General features: G+C 41.9%; 1 protein-coding gene across 1 annotated transcript; it reads left to right on the forward strand.

Annotated features, from left to right (window-relative positions):
- Window positions 1–566: 566 nt before the first annotated feature.
- On the forward strand, window positions 567–26,200 carry LOC139560262 (uncharacterized). The gene is made up of 6 exons (XM_071376878.1): window positions 567–963; window positions 19,435–19,488; window positions 19,603–20,304; window positions 20,445–20,498; window positions 21,636–22,865; window positions 23,011–26,200. Exons 1-6 carry the CDS (start codon window positions 801–803, stop codon window positions 25,005–25,007), a joined length of 4,200 nt encoding a protein of 1,399 aa, XP_071232979.1. The 5' UTR covers window positions 567–800; the 3' UTR covers window positions 25,008–26,200.
- The last annotated feature ends 1,191 nt before the right edge of the window (window positions 26,201–27,391 follow it).

Consider the following 27,391-nt stretch of genomic DNA (forward strand, 5'->3'; position numbering starts at 1 on the left):
TGCCCTCCAGGACACCTACACCACCCGATGTCACAGGAAGGCCATAAAGATCATCAAGGACAACAACCACCCAAGCCACTGCCTGTTCACCCCGCTATCATCCAGAAGGCGAGATCAGTACAGGTGCATCAAAGCAGGGACCGAGAGACTGAAAAACAGCTTCTATCTCAAGGCCATCAGACTGTTAAACAGCCACCACTAACATTTAGCGGCCGCTGCCAACATACTGACTCAACTCCAGCCACTTTAATAATGGGAATTGATGGAAATTATGTAAAAATGTACCACTAGCCACTTTAAACAATGCCACTTAATATAATGTTTACATACCCTACATTACTCATCTCATATGTATATACTGTACTCTGTAGAATCTACTGCATCTTGCCATCTTTATGTAATACATGTATCACTAGCCACTTTAAACTATGCCACTTAATATAATGTTTACATACCCTACATTACTCATCTCATATGTATATACTGTACTCTATACCATCTACTGCATCTTGCCTATGCCGTTCTGTACCATCACTCATTCATATATCTTTATGTACATATTCTTTATCCCTTTACACTTGTGTGTATTAAGGTAGTAGTTGTGGAATTGTTAGGTTAGATTACTTGTTGGTTATTACTGCATTGTCGGAACTAGAAGCACAAGCATTTCGCTACACTCGCATTAACATCTGCTAACCATGTGTATGTGACAAATAAAATTTGATTTGAGACTACGTCAGCACCTGTTATCACGATGCCATGATTAATATAGGTTAGCCAGGCTATTTGCATCCCCTTCCATGAACACTGTGTTTATTTTTTTTTCCATTTCAGAGGGATCTGTGGATGCTGGTGGCGTTTCTGCTTCTGAAGCCGTTGGACGTGAGAGAGTGGTGGAACATAGTCATACAGAGACCTGTCACACAGGGGGACAGGACCTGCCTTCAGAACATGCAGGCTCTGGTGAAGTATATCACATTTGGATAGGCTACAAATTACAAAATAAAATAGGTAAAGAAAATAAATACGAAATTAACCAAATAAATTACTGTGCAAATACGTTTTTTAAGGCCCAATTAACAAAATATTTTAGCCTAGGCCTAAGCTACATTTATTTAGAATAAGACGCATCTGTGGATCCAGGCTTTGAAAATTCAACAAATAAAAAGTGCAATGAAGAACCATTCAGGCTATTTTTCAGAGTGGGGTAACAATATTGCCTACTGAAAACACGTTCAGACGGAAGACTGTACAAATGCAGAGGTATTTGCGGCCAACGTTGGCCAAAAGTGGAAAGTGACCCTCATTCCCTCTCCACCATGCCAGTGGGTGAACATCTCCTATTACATCTTACTGTGGGTAGGATGTGAGCTCTGCGCTGGCCCGCTGTTGCACACTGAGTGTGACTGTTTGCTTCTCTCTCCAGAGAAGATGAACAGCGCCGGAGAAGATGGCAGCCGTTTTATGGGCTTTTAACTTCTTTGTGATAGGGAGCAGCATTTTCACTTTTGGATTAATTGCGTGCCCATAGTGAACTGCCTCCTACTCTGTCCCAGGTGCTAATATATGCATATTATTATTACTTTGGATATAAAACACTCTGAAGTTTCTAAAACTGTTTGAATGATGCCTGTGAGTATAACAGAACTCATATGGCAGGCAAAAACCTGAGAAATATTCCAAACAGGAAGTGAGAATTCTGAGGCTGGTCGATGTTCAACTCATTGCCTTTTCAATTCCCTGTAAGATATGGATCTGTTTGCACTTCCTACGCCTTCCACTAGATGTGAACAGTCTGTAGAACGTGGAATGAAGCCTCTAGTGTGATGTTGAGCCGGATGGGAGGTGTTTCAGTCAGTGGTCTGGCAGAATGCCAGTTCCTGGTCACGCGCGTTCCAAACGATATCGTCTTGCTTTCCATAACTTCTAGAGACACAAAGGAATTCTCCGGTTGGAACGTTATTGGATGGTTATGATAACAACATCCTGAAGATTGATTTTCTACTTAGTTTGACCAGTTTATTCGACCTGTTATATAACTTTTTGAAGTTTTCGTCCAAGTTCGCCTGCATCTGCGCGAGCGTTTGGACATGTGCACTAAACATGCTAGCAAAAGTAGCTACTTAGACATAAGTAATGGACATTATCGAACAAAACAGATTTATTGTGGAACTAGGATTCCTAGGAGTGCCTTCTGAAGAAGATTATCAAAGGTAAGGGAATATTTGATGTAATTTCGTATTTCTGTTGACTCCAACATGGCGGATAAATTTTGTTATTTTTGAGCGCCGTCTCAGATTATTGCATGGTGTGCTTTTTACGTAAATTTGTTTTTAAATCTGACACAGCGGTTGCATTAAGAACAAGTGTATCTTCAATTCTATTTAATTAAAATATGTGTCTTTCATCAAAATTTATGATGAGTATTTCTGTTATTTGGCGTGGCTCTCTGCAATTTCTCCGGATATTTGAGGCATTTCTGAACATGGCGCCAATGTAAACCGAGATTTGTGGATATACATATGCACATTATTGAACAAAACATACATGTATTGTGTAACATGATGTCCTATGTTCATCTGATGAAGATCATCAAAGGTTAGTGATTCATTTTATCTCTATTTCTGCTTTTTGTGACTACTATCTTTTGCTGGGAAAATGGCAGTGTTTTTATGTGGCTATGTACTGAGCTAACATAATTGTTTGGTGTGCTTTCCCCGTAAATCCTTTATGAAATCAGACATGTTGGCTGGATTCACAACATGTGTAGCTTTAATTTGGTGTCTTTCATGTGTGATTTCATGAAAGATAGATTTTTATAGCAATATATTTGAATTTGGCACGCTACATTTTTGGGGGCTTTTGGCCAAGTGGGGACGCTACCGTCCCACATATCCCAGAGAAGGTAACCAACTGTGCTAATTTGCTTGTTTTTTTGCGTTGTTTGTAACTTATTTTGTACATAATGTTGCTGCAACTGTCTCTTATGCCCGAAAAGAGCTTTTGGAAATCAGAACAGCAATTGAATTCACCTTGAACTGGACGAAGAATTTCTCTTTAATGAGTCGGACGAGAGGGATTTACTCCAGACCCCCGAACAGGCCCACATCCCCGTCCTTCGCAGGACAAAAAGAGATGGAAAATATTTTGCGGAAGGAGACTGGGGTGCCTTGTGAGGATCTGCCGACGAGTGGCTAATCTGCACTATTAGCCAACGTACAATCGCTGGATAATAACTTGGATGAACTAAAAGCACGTATATCCTACTAACGGGATATTAAAAACGGTAATATCTTATGTTTCACAGAGTAGTTGCTGAACGACGACATGAATAACATACAGCTGGTAGTTTATGCACTGTATCGGCACGATAGAATAGCAGCCTCTGGTAAGACAAGGGGTGGCGGTCTATGTATATTTGTAAACAACAACTGGTGCATGATATCTAAGGAGGTCTCAAGGTTGTGTGGTCTACAGATTATCATGAGATACTCAATCTACCTAGAGTTTATCTGTATTTTTCGTATCTGTCTTCTTACCACCACAGACCGATGCTGGCACTGAGACCGCACTCAATGAGCTGTATACCGCCATAAGCAAACAGGAAAACGCTCATCCACAGGTGGCGATCCTAGTGGCCGGATATGACGTTGTCCTCACAGTGACTGTACGTACATACCCCAACCAGAAGCCATGGATTACAGGCAACATCTGCACTGAGCTAAAGGGTAGAGCTGCTGCTTTCAAGGAACCGGACTCTAACCCGGAAGCTTATAAGAAATCCCGCTATGCCCTCAGATGAACCATCAAACAGGCAAAATGCCAATATAGGACTAAGATCGAATTTTACTACACCGGCTCCGACGCTCGTCGGATGTGGCAGGGCTTGCTAACTATTACAGACTACAAAGGGAAATAGAGCTGAGAGCTGCCCAGTGACACCAGCCTACCAGACAAGCTACCTTCTATGCTCGCGTCGAGGCTAGTAACACTGAAACATGCATGAGAGCTGTTCCGGGCGACTGTGTGATCACGCTCTCCGCAGCCGATGTGAGCAAGACCTTTAAACAGGTCAACATTCACAAGGCCGCAGGGCCAGACAGATTACCAGGACATGCGCTGACCAAATGGCAAGTGTCTTCACATTTTCAACCTCTCCCTGTCAGTCTGTAATACCAACGAGTTTCAAGCAGACCACCATAGTCCCTGTACCCAAGAACACTAAGGTAACTAAATGATTACCGACCCGTAGCACTCACATCTGTAGCCATGAAGTGCTTTGAAAGAATGGTCATGGCTCACATCAACACCATTATCCCAGAAACCCTAGACCCACTACAATTTCCATACCGCCCCAACAGATCCACAGATGATGCAATCTCTATTTCACTCCACACTGCCCTTTCACACCTGGACAAAAGGAACACCTATGTGAGAATGCTATTCATTGACTACAGCTCAGCGATAAACACCATAGTGCCCTCAAAGCTCATCACTAAGCTAAGGACCCTGGGACTAAACACCTCCCTCTGCAACTGGATCCTGGACTTCCTGACGCGCCGCCCCCAGGTGGTAAGGGTAGGTAATAAAACATCCGCCACGCTGATCCTCAACACGGGGGCCACTCGGGTGCGTGCTCAGTCCCCTCCTGTACTCCCTGTTCACTCATGACTGCACGGCCAGGCACGCATCCAACACCATCATTAAGTTTGTTGATGACACAACAGTGGTAAGGGAGAAGGTCAGAGACCTGGCCATTTGGTGCCAGAACAACAACCTCTCCCTCAACATGATCAAACTAAGGAGATGATTGTGGACTACAGGAAAAGGAGGACCGAGCGCGCCCCCATTCTCATCGACGGGGCTGTGGTGGAGCAGGTTGAGAGCTTCAAGTTCCTTGGTGTTCACATCACTAACAAACTAACATGGTCCAAGCACACCAAGACAGTCGTGAAGAGGGCACAACAAAACCTATTCCCCATCAGGAGACTGAAAAGATTTGGCCGTTGTAATCAGGGGTGTAGTGCTGCTAATGCTACGTCATAGAATGGTGCTATGTCTCGCAGATCACTTAATGATTAAATAGTAATCTACATAACAAACCGAATATAACAGCAGGATAATGTCAGGCTACTGTTATACCAAAAACACCATGTCATTTCTTATAACAATTTAGGATGATTGTGCTGAAATGTTTATTTATTTTTTCTCATGCAATGGCTGTGTTTAACTCCATCTGCTCTAAACTTGGACTAGTTAGGCTGGTTAGCCACCGTTACTTACATCATTCAAGAATATTGAAATGCATATTTCCATGACTCTGATTGGGATCAAATGGTTGGCATGCATGCAGCAGGAACGTTTCAGCTGTAAAACACGAATAATAATCGTTCACGATTGACAGTGATGATGGCCTAATTTATTATAAGGTAGGCCCTATCATTCAGAAATGAGGCTTCGTAATAATAATAATAAAAATGGTGCTCTGGTAGAACAACCAACAAAAAAATACCACTTCACCACTGGTTATAACTCCATTTTGTTGATTCCAGCCTACAAACAGAAACTCAAACAACAAGCTCCCGCGCTCAGGTCTGTTCAACGCTGGTCCGACCAATCTGAATCCACGCTTCAAGACTGCTTCGATCACGCGGATTGGAATATGTTCCGCATCGCGTCCAACAACAATATTGACGAATATGCTGATTCGGTGAGCGAGTTCATTAGGAAGTGCATTGACGATGTCGTACCCACAGCAACGATAAAAACATTCCCAAACCAGAAACCGTGGATTGACGGCAGCATTCGCGTGAAACTGAAAGCGCGAACCACTGCTTTTAACCAGGGCAAGGTGACCGGAAGCATGACCGAATACAAACAGTGTAGCTATTCTCTCCGCAAGGCAATCAAACAGGCTAAGTCTCAGTACAGAGACAAAATCGAGTCGCAATTCAACAGCTCAGACACAAGAGGTATGTGGCAGGGTCTACAGTCAATCACGGATTACAAAAAGAAAACCAGCCCCGTCGCGGACCAGGATGTCTTGCTCCCAGACAGGCTAAACAACTTTTTTGCCCGCTTTGAGGACAATACAGTGCCACTGACACGGCCCCCTACAAAAACCTGCGGGCTCTCCTTCACTGCAGCCGAGGTGAGTAAAACATTTAAACGTGTTAACCCTCGCAAGGCTGCAGGCCCAGACGGCATTCCCAGCCGCGTCCTCAGAGCATGCGCAGACCAGCTGGCTGGTGTGTTTACGGACATATTCAATCAATCCTTATCCCAGTCTGCTGTTCCCACATGCTTCAAGAGGGCCACCATTGTTCCTGTTCCCAAGAAAGCTAAGGTAACTGAGCTAAACGACTACCGCCCCGTAGCACTCACTTCCGTCATCATGAAGTGCTTTGAGAGACTAGTCAAGGACCATATCACCTCCACCCTACCGGACACCCTAGACCCACTCCAATTTGCTTACCGACCGAATAGGTCCACAGACGACGCAATCGCAACCACACTGCACACTGCCCTAACCCATCTGGACAAGAGGAATACCCATGTGAGAATGCTGTTCATCGATTACAGCTCAGCATTTAACACCATAGTACCCTCCAAACTCGTCATCAAGCTCGAGACCCTGGGTCTCGACCCCGCCCTGTGCAACTGGGTCCTGGACTTCCTGACGGGCCGCCCCCAGGTGGTGAGGGTAGGTAACAACATCTCCACCCCGCTGATCCTCAACACTGGGGCCCCACAAGGGTGCGTTCTGAGCCCTCTCCTGTACTCCCTGTTCACCCACGACTGCGTGGCCATGCACGCCTCCAACTCAATCATCAAGTTTGCGGATGACACTACAGTGGTAGGCTTGATTACCAACAACGACGAGACGGCCTACAGGGAGGAGGTGAGGGCCCTCGGAGTGTGGTGTCAGGAAAATAACCTCACACTCAACGTCAACAAAACAAAGGAGATGATTGTGGACTTCAGGAAACAGCAGAGGGAGCACCCCCCTATCCACATCGACGGGTCAGTAGTGGAGAAGGTGGAAAGTTTTAAGTTCCTCGGTGTACACATCACGGACAAACTGAATTGGTCCACCCACACAGACAGCGTTGTGAAGAAGGCGCAGCAGCGCCTCTTCAACCTCAGGAGGCTGAAGAAATTCGGCTTGTCACCAAAAGCACTCACAAACTTCTACAGATGCACAATCGAGAGCATCCTGTCGGGCTGTATCACCGCCTGGTACGGCAACTGCTCCGCCCACAACCGTAAGGCTCTCCAGAGGGTAGTGAGGTCTGCAGAACGCATCACCAGGGGCAAACTACCTGCCCTCCAGGACACCTACACCACCCGATGTCACAGGAAGGCCATAAAGATCATCAAGGACAACAACCACCCAAGCCACTGCCTGTTCACCCCGCTATCATCCAGAAGGCGAGGTCAGTACAGGTGCATCAAAGCAGGGACCGAGAGACTGAAAAACAGCTTCTATCTCAAGGCCATCAGACTGTTAAACAGCCACCACTAACATTTAGCGGCCGCTGCCAACATACTGACTCAACTCCAGCCACTTTAAAAATGGGAATTGATGGAAATTATGTAAAAATGTACCACTAGCCACTTTAAGCAATGCCACTTAATACAATGTTTACATACCCTACATTACCCATCTCATATGTATATACTGTACTCTATATCATCTACTGCATCTTGCCATCTTTATGCAATACATGTACCACTAGCCACTTTAAACTATGCCACTTTATGTTTACATACCCTACAGTACTCATCTCATACGTATATACCGTACTCTATACCATCTACTGCATCTGCCATGCCGTTCTGTACCACCACTCATTCATATATCTTTATGTACATATTCTTTATCCCTTTACACTTGTGTGTGTGTGTAAGGTAGTAGTTGTGGAATTGTTAGGTTAGATTACTGTTGGTTATTACTGCATTGTCGGAACTAGAAGCACAAGCATTTCGCTACACTCGCATTAACATCTGCTAACCATGTGTATGTGACTAATAAAATTTGATTTGATTTGATTTATAATAGATGTAAAGGAATTGCCATGTGTGGCCAACTGATAATTAAAGCAGCGTTTTTATTGGGACAGCGTCATTGCGCTGCTTTGAGACAAGCATGGGAACTCATCTTGATAAATAAATCAATGTCAGATTTTTGTTTTCACTGAATCTCCATTTGGATATTTGGTTACAATTAGAATGGGAATTGTTAGCTAAGTTGAGGTAAATACTCATGATCATTAGGCAAGCAATTGAAAGCAATGCAGATCTTCTCTCTACACACACACACATTAGGCCTGAGTTTCTCTGATGTTTTCCTGAACTTACCAATACTTTTCTGATGCAATTCAGTCACTTAGCCTACTGATGTGAATACACATTTGTACACTTTTCCCATAGGCTTTTCAAGTCATTTTACATATGTTTTAATTGTTTAAAAAGGTAATAAGGCCTACATTATTTCAATAACAATATAGCTGAGACCGCTAATTGCTTCATTGACTTAAATCAAAATGAAATCAAATGATATTTATGACCTACACATGTTTAGCAAAATGCTTGTGTTTCTAGGTCCAACAGTGCAGTAATATCTAACAATTCACACCTGTACACAAACTGTGTACAGGGTATGCGCAATGCCGTCAGAGGTACACCAAATAAAAATGTGATTCACATTAAAAAATATATAATATATATATATATTTTTTTCACATTTTCAAACAGTACATTTATATTTTCCAACAGGGTTATACATTTGGGTGAGAATTTTTTTTTCTTGCCTGAGTAGGCTCGTTTCACTGCCAAAAATAAAATGAAACCATCTAGTGTTGAGAGAAATAACAAAACAATGTCAAATACAGGTAGCCAAGTCAAATAATTAACATCCAATCACATTAATCGTCACTAACGCGGGAAACCTTCACTCTTGCGCAGACATTTAGAAATGAAACATGACCATTTGAAAAATAAGCCATGGGAGTTTTTTGAGCGAGAATAAACACGACTTTCGAGTAGTAAGCCGTATAAAAGTAACAGATACTATTATTAAGAAGGGGCTAGAAGCGCCTTATATGGTGAGCTACCAAGTGGCTAGGACAGGCAAGCCCCATACTATTGTGGAGGACTTAATTCGTCCTGCTGCCACGGATATGGCTGGGGACAATGCTGGGGGAAAAAGCCCCCCAAAATATACAGACAATGCCTTCATCAAACAACACTGTTTGACGATGCATCAGTGACATGGCAGTAGATGTTTTGAAACAATTACTGCTTCGCATACAAGCCAGTGAATTATATGTGTCACAGCTGGATGAGTCAACAGACGTGGCGGGCCCGGCACAGCTCCCGGTATATGTCTGTTACGTTTATGGGGGGTCAATTAAGGAAGACATCCTCTTCTGTAAACCAGGACAACATGAGAGGATATTTTTAAAGTACTGGACAGCTTTGTGACATCAAATGGACTGGTGGTCAAGATGTGTTGGTATCTGTACTGATGGCGCAACAGCCATGACAGGGAGACATAGTGGAGTGGAAACGCGCGTGCAAGCAGTTGATCCCGACTCCACTTGAGTACACTGCAGCATCCACCGAGAGGCTCTTGCTGCCAAGGGAATGCATGACAGCCTGAAAGACGTTTTGGACACTACAGTGAAAATGGTTAACTTTGTTAAAGCAAGGCTCCTGAACTCTCGTGTATTTTCTGCATTATGCAATGATATGGGCAGCGACCATGTAACGCTTTTACAACATACAGAAGTGCGCTGGTTATTAAGGGGCAAAGGATTGACACGTGTTTTTTAATTGAGAGACGAGAATAAAGTTTTCTTTACTGACCATCATTTTCACTTGTCTGACCGCTTGCATGATGACGAGTTTCTCACACGACTCGGGGGGATGTTTTTTCTCGCCTGAATGATCTGAATCACAGGGACTCCGCAACTATATTCAATGTGCGGGACAAAATTGAGGCTATGATTAAGAAGTCTTCTGTCTGCATTAACAAGGACAACACACAGGTATTTCCATCATTGTATGATTTTTTTTGTGTGCAAATTAACTCAAGCTTACAGACAATGTCAAATGTGATATAGCGAAGCACCTGAGTGAGCTGGGTGCGCAATTACGCTTACCACTTACCAATATCTGAACAAGAGTGCCTCATCGAAATTGCAACAAGCGGTTCTGTGAAAATCAGAAGCCACTGCTAGATTTTTGGATAGGGCTACGCTCAGTTTCTGTACTGACCTCGCATTCTGGCTGATAGCGGGGTGAGCAGGCAGTCGCAAGGGTGGTTGTTGTCCTTGATGTTGTGTCGTCTGCAAACTTGATTGAGTTGGAGGCATGTGTGGCCACGCAGTCATGGGTGAACAGGGAGTACAGGAGGAGGCTGAGCGCGCATCCTTGTGGGGCCCCAGTGTTGAGGATCAGTGAAGTGGAGGAGTTGTTTCCTACCTTCACCACCTGGAGGCAGCCCATCAGGAAGTCCACGACCCAGGTGCAGAGGGCGGGGTTCAGACCCAGGGCCTCGAGCTATGGTGTTGAATGCTGAACTATAGTCAATTAACAGCATTCTTACATAGGTATTCCTCTTGTCCAGATGGGATAGGGCAGTGTGCAGTGCGGTGGCGATTGCATCGTCTGTGGATCTATTGGGGCGGTAAGCAAATTGAAGTGGGTCTAGGGTGACATGATCCTTGACTAGTCTCTCAAAGCACTTCAAGATGACAGAAGTGAGTGCTACGAGGCGATAGTCATTTAGTTCAGTTACCTTTTCTTTCTTGGGTACAGGAACAATGGTGGACATCTTGAAGCATGTGGGGACAGCAGACTGGGATAGGGAGAGATTGAATATGTCCGTAAACACTCCAGCCAGCTGGTCTGCGCATGCGGACGCGGCTATAGATGCTGTCTGGGCCGGCAGCCTTGCGAGGGTTAACACGCTTAAATGTCTTACTCACGTCGGCCACGGAGAAGGAGAGCCTACATTCCTTGGTAGCGGGGCACGTCGGTGGCACTGTGTTATCCTCAAAGCGGGCGTGGAAGATGTTTAGCTTGTCCGGAAGCAAGACGTCGGTGTCCGCGACGTGGCTGGTTTTCCCTTTGATTGTCTGTAGACCCTGGCACATACTGTGTTATTGTGTTATTGACTGTACGTTTGTTCATGTGTAACTCTGTGTTGTTTTTTTCACACTGCTTTGCTTTATCTTGGCCAGGTCGCAGTTGTAAATGAGAACGTGTTCTCAACTGGCCTACCTAGTTAAATAAAGGTGAAATAAAATTAAAATAAACATACGTCTCGTGTCTGAGACGCTGAATTGCGACTCCACTTTGTCTCTATACTGACGTTTTGCCTTTTTTGATTGCCTTACGGACGGAATAACTACACTGTTTGTATTCGGCCATATTCCCAGACACTTTTTCATTGTTAAATGCGATGATTTGCACTTTCAGTTTTGCACAAATGCTGCCATCTATCCACGGTTTCTATTTAGGGAAGGTTTTTACTTTTTAGGGCTGCAGGGGCAGTATTGAGTAGCTTGGATGAAAGGTGCCCATTTCAAATGGCCTCGTACTCAATTCTTGCTCGTACAATATGCATATTATTATTACTATTGGATAGAAAACACTCTAGTTTCTAAAACCGTTTGAATTATATCTGTGAGTAAAACGGAACTCATTTTGCAGCAAACTTCCTGACAGGAAGTGGAAAATCGATGCTCTGTTCCAGGGCATCCCTATTAATTTGCTTGATATGTATTAGTATACATGCACTTCATACGCCTTCCACTAGATGTCAATAGGCAGTGAGAGAAGAAATGGAGTGTATAGCTTGATCTGTCGAATAAGAGCTCTTGGCATGACGTGACACCAATTTCCTGTCTTCAGGAAGGCGCGAGAAGGAACCGTGGATTGCCTTCTGAAAAGCTATCGTTATAGACGGCTACTATCTCCGGCTTTGATTTTATTTGATAAATGTGACTATCATCGTAAAGTATGTTTTTTCAATATCGTTTTATCAGATTATTGAAATTTTTTCGGGAGGTTAGACGTGTTGCGTTTGTTCACGAAGGAGAGCTTCGCGCCACTTGGCTAGTTAGCTTGCTAATTCAAGAGGGAAAAAGGCCATTCTAAAACCAAACAATGATTGTTCTGGACAAAGGACCCCTTGTACAACATTCTGATGGAAGATCATCAAAAGTAGGACCCATTTATGTTATTTCATATATCTGTCGAACATGTTTACTATTAGTTTGCGCCCAGATTTTGTGCGCTCTCTCGCTATAACGTAAGCTGCATGTCGTACTGAAGTTATTTTTAGAATTCTAACACGGCGATTGCATTAAGAACTAGTGTATCTATCATTTCCTATAAAACATGTATTTTTTTAGTAAAGTTTATGAATAGTTATTTGGTCAGAATAAGTGAGTCATAAATATATCCGGAGATTCTGGGAAAAAGATGCTACGTTAGCACAATGTATAACCACGGATTTCAGCTCTAAATATGCACACTTTCGAACAAACCATATATGTATTGTGTAATATGATGTTATAGGACTGTCATCTGATGAAGTTTATGAAGGTTAGTGAAATAATTAATATATTTTGCTGGTTTTGTCGCTATCGCTACCGTTTGCCTTGAATCAATGCTGTTGTGTGGTTGGCTATTGTAGTAAGCTAATATAACGCTATATTGTGTTTTCGCTGTAAAACACTTAAAAAATCGGAAATATTGGCTGGATTCACAAGATGTTTGTCTTTCATTTGCTGTACACCATGTATTTTTCAGAAATGTTTTATGATGAGTATTTAGGTATTTCACGTTGGTGTCTGTAATTACTCTGGCTGCTTCGGTGCTATTTGTGACGGTAGCTGTGATGGTAGCTGCAATGTAAAACTGATTTATACCTCAAATATGCACATTTTTCGAACAAAACATAGATTTATTGTATAACATGTTATAAGACTGTCATCTGATGAAGTTGTTTCTTGGTTAGTTTGGTTGGTTCTTGGTTAGTTAGGTTGGTTTTGTGCAAGCTACCTGTGCTGTGAAAAATGTCTGTGCTTTTTTGTATTTGGTGGTGAGCTAACATAAATATACGTGGTGTTTTCGCTGTAAAACATTTTAAAAATCGGACATGTTGGCTGGATTCACAAGATGTTTATCTTTCATTTGCTGTATTGGACTTGTTAATATGTGAAAGTTAAATATTTCTAAAAAATATATTTTGAATTTCGCGCCCTTCACTTGAGCTGGCTGTTGTCATAAGTGTACCGACATCGGGCTTGCAGCCATAAGAAGTTAATAGTCACAGTGGGTACAACATTGCCTATACACTTCCTGATAAACTCAGTCACCATATTAGTGTATTCATCAATGTTATTCTCGGAGGCTACCCGGAACATATCCCAGTCCGCATGATCAAAACAATCTTGAAGCATGGATTCCGATTGGTCAGACCAGCGTTGAAGTAGTCCACAGCACGGGTTCTTCCTGCTTGATTTTCTGCCTATAGAAAGAAAGGGAGGAGTAAAATGGAGTCGTGATTTGATTTGCCGAAGGGAGGGTCAGGGGAGGGCCTTGTAGGCATCCTGGAAGTTGGAGTAGCAAGTGGTCAAGTGTTTTAGCAGCGCGAGTACTACAGTCAATGTGTTGATAGAACTTTGCCAGCATTTTTCTCATTTGCGTTGTTAAAATCTCCACTACAATAAATGCTGCCTATGTGGTGTACAATTTGCATAAAGTCCATTGAAGTTCTTTGAGGGCCGTCGTGGTATCGGCAATATGTCAATGGTGTTCGTACTGGGAGGTGCAGGAGAGCAGAGTTGTGAACAAGCGCACACTTTATTTAGGCAGGAGAAACCAACTGACGGACGCCACTGCGTCGAAAACCTCCAGCCAATATACCAAAGTGCAACACACGCAAAAAGTCACAATAATATGTACAAGCAAATAAACATACCTCTTGAAATAAAACACGGAATAAACGCACACCAGAAACATGACACGTAAACAATCTCACACAAAGACATGAGGGGGAACAGAGGAATAAATACATGTAGTGTGATTGGGGAATGAAAACCAGGTGTGCAGGGAACAAGATAAAACAAATGGATAAATGAAAAATGGAGCGGCGATGGCTAGAAAGCCGGTGACGTCGACCGCCGAACGCCGCCCGAACAAGGAGAGGAGCCGACTTCGTGACACAATATACACGGCTGTGACTATAACCGAAGACAATTCTCTTGGGAGGTAATACAGTCGGCATTTGATTGTTAGGTATTCTATGTCGGTTGAACAAAAGGACTTGAGTTCCTGTATGATATCACAATCACACCATGAATAGTTAATCTTGAAACATACACCCCCGCCCTTCTTGATCCCGGAGAGATGTATTAATGTCTGTGCAATGAAGTGAGAACCAACTATATCCCGAGAGAACCATGTTTCCGTGAAACAGGGTATGTTACAATCCTTTATGTCTCTCTGGAAGGAAATCCTCACCCTGAGCTCGTCAACTTTATTATCCACAGACTGAACATTAGCGAGTAATATACTCGGAAGAGGTGGGTGGTGTGCACGCCTCCTGAGTACCTCTCCTCCACCGGCTGTGTTTTGAATCAGACTCAGGAATCAGTTCAATTGCCCTGGGGGGTACGAACAAAGGTTCCGATTCTGGAAAGTCGTATTCCGCTCATAATGCTGGTGAGTTACCGCCGCTCTGATATCCAAAAGTTCTTCCCGAGTGAATGTAATTACACAATACATTTTCTGGGCTAATAATGTAAGAAATAACACATCAAAAAACTTTTACTGCAAAGTAAAGAAGCAAGGCAGCCCTAACTGTCAGCGCGATTTTCCTTACTATTGCTGTAGATTGTGTTTTGTCACATTATGAGCACATAGGCCTAGTCTTCTTCGGTGAAGTCCACCAAAGGCTTCAGCCCCTTGTTCACAGCCTCTAGGACACTTATGTCCTGCCATTGCAAGTTTGGCAGAGGGAGACGGCTACTGTCGTTGGCGAACACCCTTCTGATGGCTTGAGCCTGTTCCAGTGTCCTCGCTGCCATCTTCTGCTTTGACCCTCAACGAGTCGGAAAATCCTGATTTCTAGAAAAAATACAAACCTTTGTTTAGCAATTAGCATGAGAACAATTGGGCTATGGGACAATGATCATAATTAGCCTATTATTGTTATAGGCCTAAGCTATGTTATTAGGCCTACATTGTTATTATACATTATTTTATTTAAATTAACCTTTATTTAACTAGGCAAGTCAGTTAAGAACAGATTCTTATTTACAATGACGGACAACGCTGGGCCAATTGTGTACCGCCCTATGGGATTCACAATCACAGCTGGCTGGAATCGAACCAGGGTGTCTGTAGTGACGCCTCAAGCACTGAGATGCAGTGCCTTAGACCGCTGCGCTGGCCTATATTAGACATGTTATTTTTTATGTTATTATCAGGCTACTATTATTATAAGGCTTTTTGTAGTAGTATTATTCATTATATAATTATAGGCCTACCTTAATCAGGGAGTGTTAAGCGAGTCCGAGCTCCTCTTAGATTTTACGAAGTTCTGTTCTTCTCAGCCAATCTTTGGAGAACGCGCCATTGATGGTTCGACAGACACCAAATGCTCTGTCTGTGTTGGCCTTTTCCCGCTGTAGAGAATTGTTGATGGCAACATTGAGATGATGTCCAAAACAGTTTAACTATGGCCATTCCAGCTGCCGAAATGCAGCAACTATGTTAGCCCATTATCAGTTGTGATGCAGGATGTCTTCTTCTCATCCGCTTGCCACTAATCCATTGCCTCGCATAGCCCCAATTCCTCCTTTGGTCGCCTTTCCTTCCAGTTCTCTGCTGCCAATGACTGGAACAATCACTGAAGCTGGAGACTCATATCTCCCTCACTAGCTTTAAAACCTCTTAAAGCTAGGGGGCGGTATTTTGATGTTTGGATAAAAAATGTTCCCAAAGTAAACTGCCTATTTCTCAGGCCCAGAAGCTAGAATATGAATATAATTGGCAGATTAGGATAGAAAACACTCAAGTTTCCAAAACTGTCAAGATATTGTCTGTGAGTATAACAGAACTGATATTGCAGGTGAAAACCTGAGGAAAATCCAACCAGGAAGTGCTGTTTTTCTGAAACTACTCTGTTCCATTGCAAGCCTATCCTCCATTTAAAGGGATATCCACCAGATTTCTTTCCCTATGGCTTCCACAGGGTGTGAACAGTCTTTAGACATAGTTTCAGGCTTTTATTCTGAAAAATGAGCAAGAATGATCACATCGCGTCAGTAGATAGCCAGATGTCCTTAGATTTGTTCATGCGCGCGCCACTGGAGCGGGACCTTTTCTTTCTCTCTTGTATTGAAAAGTTTACCATCCGGTTGAAATATTATCGATTATTTATTGTAAAAACAACCTGAGGATTGATTATATAAAAACGTTTGACATGTTTCTACGAACTTTACGGATACTATTTGGAATTTTCGTCTGCCCGTCGTGACCTGCACGAGCCTGTGGATTACTAAACAAAACGCGCCAACCAAATGGAGGTTTTTGGATATAAAAATAATCTAACTGGGAGTCTCGTGAGTGCAAACATACGAAGATCATCAAAGGTAAGCAATTCATTTTATTGCTTTTCTGACTTTCGTGACCAATCTACTTTGCTGCTAGCTGTTTGTAATGTTTTGTCTGCCTAGAGCTGTCCTCACATAATCGCATGGTTTGCTTTTCACCGTAAAGCTTTTTTGAAATATGACATGCCAGGTGGATTAACACTAAGCTGTGTTTTGGTATATTGCACTTGTGATTTCATGAAAATTAAATATTTTTTATAATTTAATTTGAATTTGGCGCTCTGCAATTCACCGGATGTTGAAGAAAATGATCCCGCTAAAGGGATCGGTGCGCCAAGAGGTTTTAAGCACCAGCTGTCAGAGCAGCTCACATATCACTGCACATAGCCCATCTGTAAACAGCCCATCTATCTACCTCATTCCCATACTGTATTTATTTATTTATCTTGCTCCTTTTGCACCCCAGTATCTCTACTTGCACATTCATCTTCTGCACATCTACCATTTCAGTGTTTAATTGCTATTGTGAGCGGACCAAGTAATTTGGTGTCACTCTAAAGAGGAAAGGTGGAATAAACGAGTCAGGAGTAGGTTTTCTAGATTGAACACAGTTCTCTATTGAGAGATTTCTGACAATGCAAACACTCCAACACAGTCAGTGAGAATCTCCCAAGGAACAACATACATCTTCTTCTTTAGATGACACAGGAACACAAGACGATTATCTTTAAACTATAAAAACAATCACAGATTTGTCACCGTCTTAATGGATCTTCTTGGTAGCTATTCTACAGAGATAGTTTCTTCCCCCTTCCTGCTGGTTCCCTCCTCTCTCTTATAGGGGAAAGAGAATATGTCATTAGTACCGTCAGCTGTGCTTAATTGCCTCTGGTTACCTTGTCTCACATGCCTTGTTGGGCTACTATCCGTGAGCCCAGCCTGCCCTCTGGTGGTCCTTCCACATACCTCCCCCCTCAGGACCGGAGGGTCGGGCGCCAGACGCACCATCTTGGTCGCATCGGGACAGCGCGTCTGCATTCCCGTTCCTCGATCCGGCCCTGTGGATGACATGGGAAGAGAACGGTTGTAAAGCAAGAAACCATCTGGCTATTCTGTTGTTATTGTTTCTCTTACCAGCCATCCACATGAGGGGAGCATGGTCAGTAACTAATGCAAACCTCCGACCCAGTAGGTAGTACCGGAGATAATCGAGGGCCCACTTAATGGCTAGGGCCTATTTCTCTACGGTAGCATATCTCTGTTCCCGATCGCTGAGCTTCCTACTTATGAAGAGAATCGGCCTCTCTGCTTCGCCTTCACCCTGAGCTAGTACGGCCCCGAGCCCCGTATCCGAGGCGTCTACCTGCACAATGAACTCTTGTGAGAAGTCCGGAGCCTGTAGGACGGGATCAGAACACAGGCCATCTTTTAGCAATTGAAAGGCATCTTCTGTCTCGTCTTTCCACTCTACCTGGTTTGGCAAGTTTTTCTTGATGAGGTTTGTGAGGGGGTTGGCAATGGTTGCATATCCAGGGATAAAACGGCAATAATATCCCGTTATCCTTAAGAAGGCCTGAACGTCCCGCTTAGTTCGGGGTCGAGGCCAGTCCCGAATTGCCCTGGTCTTCTCTGCCTGTGGGCGTATTTTCCCATTCCCCACGTTATTCCGCTTCGAACAGACCCAGGCAGAAAATGATTATTCTCATGAAAACGTCTCTAAACTCTGAACGGTTTAAGCTACAGACTGTTATGACCGCTTCATGAAAAGCTTAGACTGTTTTGCTTACAAGCCGCACAGTCAATCAATCAAATGTCTATGAAGTTTATTTACTGCTTTATCCGTGTAGACGGAAAGTAGAGAATTGCAGCAGTCTAATCTAGAAGTGACAAAAGTATGGATTAGCTTTTCCGCATAATTCTTTGGACAAATGATTTTTGCAGTTACGAAGATAGAAAAAAGCTGCCTTTGAAATATTCTTGACATGTTCGTCAAAAGAGAGATCAGTGTCCAGAGTAACGCAGAGGTCCTTCACAGTTTTATTTGAGACGACTGTACAACCCATCAAGATTAATTGACAGTCAATGATGAGACCACCCATTCTCACCATTAGTAAGATCATGTGTACCACGCTTGACAGAGGCAAATTCTTCAAGATACAATGGTTTGTGATCTTACTAATGCTAGTGGAATGAGCACTTTGCTCAACAATTCCTGAAGTGGATAAAATTGTCAAGGGATATCCGTTCATCATGACACTGTACACAAAGCCATGTTAAACACTAAAACACTATCAATGAAAATAACTAATCAGAAAGATTAAGTAGATCTAATGTAATTAACAGTTCTAAATTTGATACAATTAAGTTGCATTTTAGCCATTTTTTTATGCTGGACTTGATATATTAGTGTTTGAGAAACATTAAAAGTTAAGTATATTATACATTACGTATACTCAAGAAGCTGATGCATATAGTTAGCTAAATTATTATTTGATCAATTGTTCACAATAACATTGATATGACATTAAATTAGCTTAACGATAACCTACATAGCTACTCAACAAAAACAATTTTCAGAAGAAAAGTAGCAGGAGCGTGTTCCACAAGAACCACAGACTTTTTTTGCCACTTGGCACCTATTTGTGGTTATAATTGTTCCGATTTGCTTTACAAAAAATGATTTCAGGTAGTCTTTAAATCGCTCAGTTAATACTGCCATGCATTACACACATTCAATTCAAGCAACAATCAACATCTTTACAAAATACTGATGCTTGTTAATTGGATATGTTTTCAGTCTCGATTCCAGAGGCCCAGAGATGCAAAAGTGTGGAAATATTGCCCCCAAAGTGTGAGTGATCAATAAAATATCAAACAGATTTTTATATATTGTTAATGTCAACATTTTCAACAATGTTTTCCAGCAGACATTTTAAATAAGGTTGTGGTGGTGTTTATGTTACAGTGTCTGAAAGTCCTACAGAGCTAAGGATTGTGCTGCTCGGCAAGAATGGCTCTGAGAAGAGTGCTGTTGGGAACTTCATCCTGGAAAGAGAGGCATTTGACCTTAACTGTGTACAAAACCACTGTGAGAGAGCCAGGGGTCATGTGGAGGGAAGACACATAGCTGTAATCAATACTCCAGACCTGTTAGACCCTCACATCTCACATGACAAACTCTCAGAGGAACTGCGTTGCTGTGTCACTCTGTCTGACCCGGGACCTCATCTGTTCCTGTTGGTGCTGCAGCCTGAGGAGTTCACACAAGAAGAGGGAGACAGAATCAAGACAATCCTAGACACCCTCAGTGACCAGTCCTTTGACTACTCAATGGTACTGACAACTCATGAAGACAAGAGGGGACACATGGATGAGGATCACCCTCTGAATCAGATGGTCAGAGCCTGTAGAGGGAGGCAGCACCTCAGTGACCACACTCAACTTATGGCAGATGTTGACAAGATTGTAAAGGAGAATGGAGGAGACCATCTCACCTGTGATGTATTTGAAGATACTACAAGGGTCATGGTACAAGGGAAAGAGGAAATCCACAGGAGTAAAACTGATGGAAGTCTCAAATCTTCCTCTGAGGAACAACTTGGAAAGGATGTTTCGGAACAAGGTGAATCAGCACAATTGGACAAATGGGAGAAAATTAGAGAAATTGGTAAGTATACAGAGAGTACAAAACTTATTGTGAGATGAACATTGAATACAACTGACAATTAACTTCGGTTTCATTATGACTGGTTTAAATTGACTGCAAAGAGGAAGTCACTGAAATTAATAGTGTCAACCTTTTTTCAGGACTGGTATCACTTAAGCAAGAAAGACGGAAGCCATCAGGTAGACATGAAAAATGTGGGTAAAATTCAGTAGTTATTATACACCATAATGCAACTATTTGTTATTTAAGAGGGAGGGCTACGGCTCAGAAGGATTTGTCATTAGGACACATTTTCATTATTGTTGTTTCTGTTTTCAAAATGTCTATCCTGATGGGCAAATATGGTACAAAAGCTGTGTAGGTAGACGTGACCCAAAGAAATATATATATACGTTTTATTATTCACTTAAGTCCATTTCAATATTCTGTCGACCTCCATTCCCAATGTGTTTGTATCTCTGAGGTCCTACTGTACTTTATAGTATCATGCTCGTCATTGTTTTGTTTTAATACTTTTACCCATTAGAATGTGGTATGAGTTCACAGCTCATAAACCAACAGTATCTATCAATTTGAGGTCATTGCGCCCTCTGGTGGATACAAAGACAAATACGGATCAACATTTAGAGATTATTTTTGAGGTGCTGCTTAGTGCAGAGATGTGCTGTATAGACCCCCCCCCCCCCCTTTGTCAATATATTTGGCTCTATTTACTCTCAGATTCGAAAATGCTAATTAGCATCAATGTAGACATCATGCAAAACTACAAATCCCTACAAGCTCCTGAACGTCATAGCTTACAACTTTGCTAACAGGTCAATTTAAAACTTGCACAAGACAGTTCACAGAATTGTCAATTTTTAAAGAAATGTTGCCAATTTATTCATTACTACATGTAGATAACATTAGATAGTTAATCCAGAGATTCTTACCTAAGCCTACATGAAACACAGCCCTTATTTTAAGTGATTCTAAAATCCCCTATTGGAAAAATGAATGGTGGAAAAACGATAGGAACCATTTCCCTGTATGATCTCTAGGTTTTATGGGTATTATGACACCTCCACTGTGGGGCTCTATGATGGCCATTAACAATGGTGCTTTGGCGTACAATGTGAGGGATCACTGTGCAAAATAAAATGCTGGAACTGAACTCACACAATATTATTGACTACTACTGTCAAGCATTTTGAAAACAAGCATTGGGAGTAAAGCTTTGTTAATTCACAACAGGGACAATCCTCCAGTGTGAACATTTGGTAAACAGATCAACTACATTATGTTTTATATGCATATCCTTATATTAATGAATTTGTACATGTGTTTTACAGTGTCTTCACTCAGGATTCTGCTTCTGGGGAAGAGCGACGACAAGAAGAGTACTGTTGGTAACATGATCCTACGGAAAGAGGCTTTTAGGCCTGCTCATTTCTTCAACTATAAACAGCCATGTGATTCAGCCAGTGGGGAGGTGAATGGCAAGTCTGTTACTGTTGTAAAGACTCCAGACTTCTTTGCTCCACGTCTGACTGTGGAGTCCCTGATGGAGGAGATGGAGAATTGTAAGTCCCTCTCTGCTCCTGGGCCTCATGGGGTCCTGCTGGTGTTGAAGCCTGAGGAGTTCACGGAGAAGAACAGAACCACATTCAAGTTGATCCTGAGTATATTTGGTAAAGAGGCCATCAAGCACTCAATGGTGATCATTACTCACGAGGGAGTTGCAGGAAATCCTCATTTGAGTCCAATGATCGAAGAATGTGGAGGAAGGCATCATGAAATGTACAAACAAGGAAGTGACCACAAAGAGTTAACCGAAAAGATAGAAAAGATGGTAGAGGAGAATGAATGGAGATACCTCACCTACAATGAAGAGACAACACATGATACCATGACACCAAAGGCTCAGAGACTGAACATGGTTCTATGTGGCAGAAGAGGAGCTGGGAAGACTTCTATAGCCAATGTCATACTGGGTCAGACAGAGTCCAGTCCAAAGTCCAGCTCCTCCTCAGTGTGTGTGAAGAGAGAAGGAGAGGTGTGTGGGTTGCCAGTCACCCTTATCGAGCTTCCTGCTCTGTATGGAACACATCTCACTCAGGAGGAAGTGATGCGTGAGACTTTCCACTGTGTCTCTCTCTGTGACTCTGGAGTCCATGCTTTCCTCCTGGTCGTACCTTTGGGTCCACTCACTGATGAAGACAAAGGAGAGTTGGAGACCATCCAGAAGATTCTCAGCTCACGAGTCAATGCCTTTAACATGGTCCTGTTTAGACAGGATTACATTCCAGTTGATAAAACTGCAGTTGACTTTGTGGAACAAAATGCAGACACAAAGCAACTGATCAAGATATGCGGAGGGCGATATAAAATCTTTGATGCTTTGAAGATTGAGAACGCCAAGCAGACGACAGAACTTGTAGCAGAAATAGTCAAAATGATGGATCAGAACAGAACCTGCTACACTCTGTACATGTACATGGAGGCTAAACACCAATCAGAACTGGAGGAAAAGAACAGAAGAATCAAGGATTTAGAGGAGAGAATCAGGAACATGTCACAAGGTGAGTTTGTTGAACACAGGGAGGAACAAATATTAGGGGTTGATTGGGAAAGCAATGACTTTACAGTATGAACCTTCAGTGTTGATTTCAATATCAGTTCATGCTGTAATTAACATTAATTTATTATAATTTGTTTAATTTGTAGGTGCTGAAATGGAGTGTTCCAGCACAGAGTGCATAAGGGTGGTGCTGATTGGGAAAACTGGAAATGGGAAGAGCGCCTCCGCAAACACTATCCTGGGCAGAGATGAATTTGAGTCTGAATCCAGCCCTGATTCTGTGACAACAGTTTGCAAGAAGGCAGTCGGCAAAGTTGATGGAAGAACAGTTGCTGTGGTGGACACCCCTGGTCTTTTTGACACAACATTGTCTAATAAAGATGTTCAGCAAGAGATAGTGAAATGTGTTTCCCTGTCAGCTCCTGGACCCCATGTGTTTATCATAGTGTTGAGTATCGGGAGAATCACTCAAGAGGAGCTGGACACTTTGGACCTCATAGAGACAACCTTTGGTCCACGGGCAGGAATGTTCTGCTTAGTTCTGTTTACTAGAGGAGATGACTTGAAAAATAAATCAATTCAAGATTACATTGGGAAAAGCAAGCATGACAAACTGAAAAAACTGATCCGAGATTGTGGAGACAGATTCCATGTCTTCAACAACAACAACAACAATAACCGCACACAGGTCACTGAGCTTCTTAAGAAGATTAACAAAATGGTGTCCATGAACAAGGGCAGTTTCTACACCAATGAGATGTTCCAGGAGGCAGAGGCAGCCATTAAACAAAAACAGGAAGCAATACTGAAGGAGAGAGAGATGGAGATAAAAGCTGACATGGAGAAACTGAAAGTTAGCCATGAAACAGACATGGAAAAGATGAAGTCAAAGTTGGAAGAGGAGAGATTGAAAGTTCAGGAGGAAAGACAGCTGAGAGAAAAACTGTTGAGAGAGAGAGAGGAAGCTATTAGAAAAGAGCATGAAGACAAGGAGAAAGCAGAGAAGGAAGAAAGAGAGTTGGAGGACAAAAAAAGGAAAAAAGATGAAAAGTTGAAAAAAGAAATATGGGACACAGAAAAAGAGAAGATGGAAAAAGAGATACAAACTCAGGAAATAAAGTTGAAAAACCTCCAAAGAGAAAAGGAAGAAGAATATAAAATGAGGATGGAAAAACTGAGAAAAGAAGAGAAAGACAAAGAAGAACAACTTCAAAATCAAGAAAGGAAGTTTGATAAACTAAAAAGGGAACAGGAGGAAGAAATTAAAAGGAGAGAGAAAGAAGAGGATGAGAGGAGAAAGAAGGACGAGAAAGAAAGACAAGAGTGGCAAAGAAAAATAAAGGAAGCAGAGAAAGGTCAAACAGAACTCCAAGAGGTCATGCGTAGAGAAAAAGAGGAATGGGAGGAACAGTTGAAGAAAGAAAGAGACAGACAACAGGAAGAAGAAAGGCTGAGGAGACAGAAGGAGGCAGACACTCTTGTAGAACAAGAGAAAAAACAGAGGATATTGAGAGAGCAGTTTGAAAGAGAGAGGGAACAAGATAGAATAAAGATGAAGCAATCAGAAGAGCAGAGGAGAGAAATAGAGCAGAAAGAAAGAGAAAAAATTGAAAAAGACTTTGAAGAAAAGAGGAGAGAGTTGACAGACAAAATGACAATGCAACAAGAGCAGTGGGAGAAAGAACGTGGAGAGGAACAGGAAAGAAGATTTAAAGAGGATGTAAATCGAGGAGTGGAGGAGAGACTAAGACTAAGAAAACTGGAGGAAACATTTCAACAAGAACGTGAAGAAGAAAACATGAGGAAGGAGAAGGAAGATAAAGTCAGGAAAGAACAAGAAGAGAATAAATGGAAGGAAATGAGGGCAGAGCATGAAAGGGAAACAAAAGAAATGATGGATAAATATGAACAAGAGGCCAGAAGACATGCAGAGGAGATTAATAACTTTAAAGAGAAATATGAAAATGACATCCAGAGATTTGAAGAAGAGAAGGAGAAACTAATACAAAAGCACAAAGAGGAGTATGATCTTTTGATTGCTCTATATGGTCATGATAAAACAAAACTGACTGAGGAAATCAATGACTTGAATAAGAAGCATGAGGAAGAGATAAAGCACCTGTACAGATGTGTTGTACAGTGAGAATCTTGAGCCCTATTTGAATGGGACTGGTATAATTAAGCAATAAGGCCCGAGGAGGTGTGGTATATGGCCAATATACCACGTCTAAGGGTTGTTCTTATGTACGACGCAATGCTGGGTCCTTGGATACAGCACTTAGCCGTGATATATTGGCCATATGCCACGAACCCCTGAGGTGCCTTATTGCTATTATAAACTGGTTACCAACATAGTCAGAGCAGTAAAAATATTTTTGGGTCATACCTGGGGTATATGGTCTGATTTTCCACGGCTTTCAGCTAATCAGTATTCAGGGATCAAAGCACCCAGTTTACTATAACTAATGAACATTGTAACTTAATACCTGAAATGTAAATATATGTTTAAATAGACTGCGGTGATATGAGCAGCAGTGTGAACCAGAGATAATTCAGAGTGAGCGTGGTGCAAGAGGTTAGACTCCCACACAGAACATCTGCGGCTGTGTGCTTGGGCATGGGAGTCATCACTCTCCTGTGATGTGATATCTGCCTGATACTATTTTGAATAGATGTTCTCTGTCCTAGAACATCAGTACATAAAGGGGAATTGTCCAAAACTCCATTTATGGTTTCTAAACCTATTTGTTTATTGTTTATTATCCTTGTTCAAAGGCCTTGACTCATGAAAGTTGTCACGTTCTGACTCTAGTTATTGTGTTAATCCTTTGTTTTGTTGGTCATGGTTCACCACAAGACGACCGTTACAAAAGTAAAGATGTTGCTGGATTGTTGGTCATTTTTTATCGATGTGCTAGGGTGTCATTTTCCTAAAGTCTGAAATTAGCATGTTGAGCACTTTAGTTCGTCTCCATTCAAGGACACTTTCACGAAATACTACCATCCACAATATACACGTGATAAAGCAGCAGTCTGGGACAGAAAAGTGTTTAATTTTTTTACTTACATGATGATAGACCAGCACATCTACAGAAAACAATGTCATCTTTACATGAAGCGTTAGCAAAGTATATTGAAGCCATATTTAAATGGGACTGGTATAATTAAGTTGTAAGGCCCGAGGAGGTGTGGTATATGGCCAATATAACATGGCTAAGGGCTGTTCTTATGATGTCATATGTTTCATTTTTCTGTCTGTGACTGTGCTTTATATATTCTGATGCTATTTCTGTCTTTGTGTTGTAAAATGAGAATAAAAGACAAATCAACAAATGAGTTTAATCTTGATTTATTTTATTTCTTCCTTTTACTTCATAGTTGTTCCCACAGTCTTGTTTAAAACGCAGCTGAGTTCTTTTAAACTTGGAGGAGGTCCCCAGTAGAGATTCTCCATTGAACATGTATTGTAGTCCAGGACTAGGTTTAATGTATGTGAGAGAACTTGGCCCAACACATGAAAACTAAGATAAAACTACAGAGCTGTTTTACTCAAATCTGGTTTTATAACCTTTTTGAGAAAAGAGATGGTTTCAGTGAGCAGTAAATCTAATTTATCCTCAGTAGTCCTTTCCCTAGTGGAGATGGTCTAAACTCTCTTCAACCAGCAGAAACACCAGAAACCAAACATTTACAAGACGACACCTGCAATCCAGTGCATATTTCCACAGGTTTCCAGAAGCACACTTTGGCCTCAAGGTGTAGCCCCCTGCTGCTGACAGTTTTAAACGCAGGTAGTATGCAGTGGAGAATGTAATGACTACCTGAACCCAGTGTTTGTGCTCCGTCTGGTGACAGTTGAAAAGCAAGAGGCCCCTATCACCAACGGCGGCAGCAAACGCAAACTGATACCTGTGAAACTCATACAGTTGTTGTATTTCCTTCTATGCTTCTCAGTCAGGAGGTAATATACTGTATGTTCATTTGGTTTCAGCACTTTTATGAGGGCTGGATGGAGCTCTGGTAATTTAATGTCCAGTCCAAGATACAGTGCCTTCCGTATTTAATGGGACAGTGAAGCATATTTTCTTATTTTGGCTATGGGGTTAAAGTGCAGACTGTCAGCTTTAATCCATATCAAGTGAACCGTTTAGAAATTACAGCACTTGTAAATAGTCACCCCATTTTAGGAACCCTAAAAGTATTAATTTGTATGTGTATTAAAATAGTAAAAAGTGAAGTATTTGGTCCCATATTCCTAGCATGCAATGACTACATCAAGCGTGTCATTACATTTGCTTTTGCTGTTTGTTTTTGTTGTGTTTCAGATTATTTTGTGCCCAATAGAAATTAATGGTAAATAATGTGTTGTGTCAAATAATGTATCACTCATCATTATTCACGATTCATTCAGTAATATCTGTAATCGTAGTAGCATCCACATTAATGTAGAAGAGTTTAGAAACATATTCTATTGTTATTTACTATAAAGGTGACAACACATTATTTACCATTCATTTCTATTGGGCA

Source organism: Salvelinus alpinus, chromosome 30 (genome assembly GCF_045679555.1).
Source record: "Salvelinus alpinus chromosome 30, SLU_Salpinus.1, whole genome shotgun sequence".
NCBI classification, from domain to species: Eukaryota; Metazoa; Chordata; class Actinopteri; order Salmoniformes; family Salmonidae; genus Salvelinus; species Salvelinus alpinus.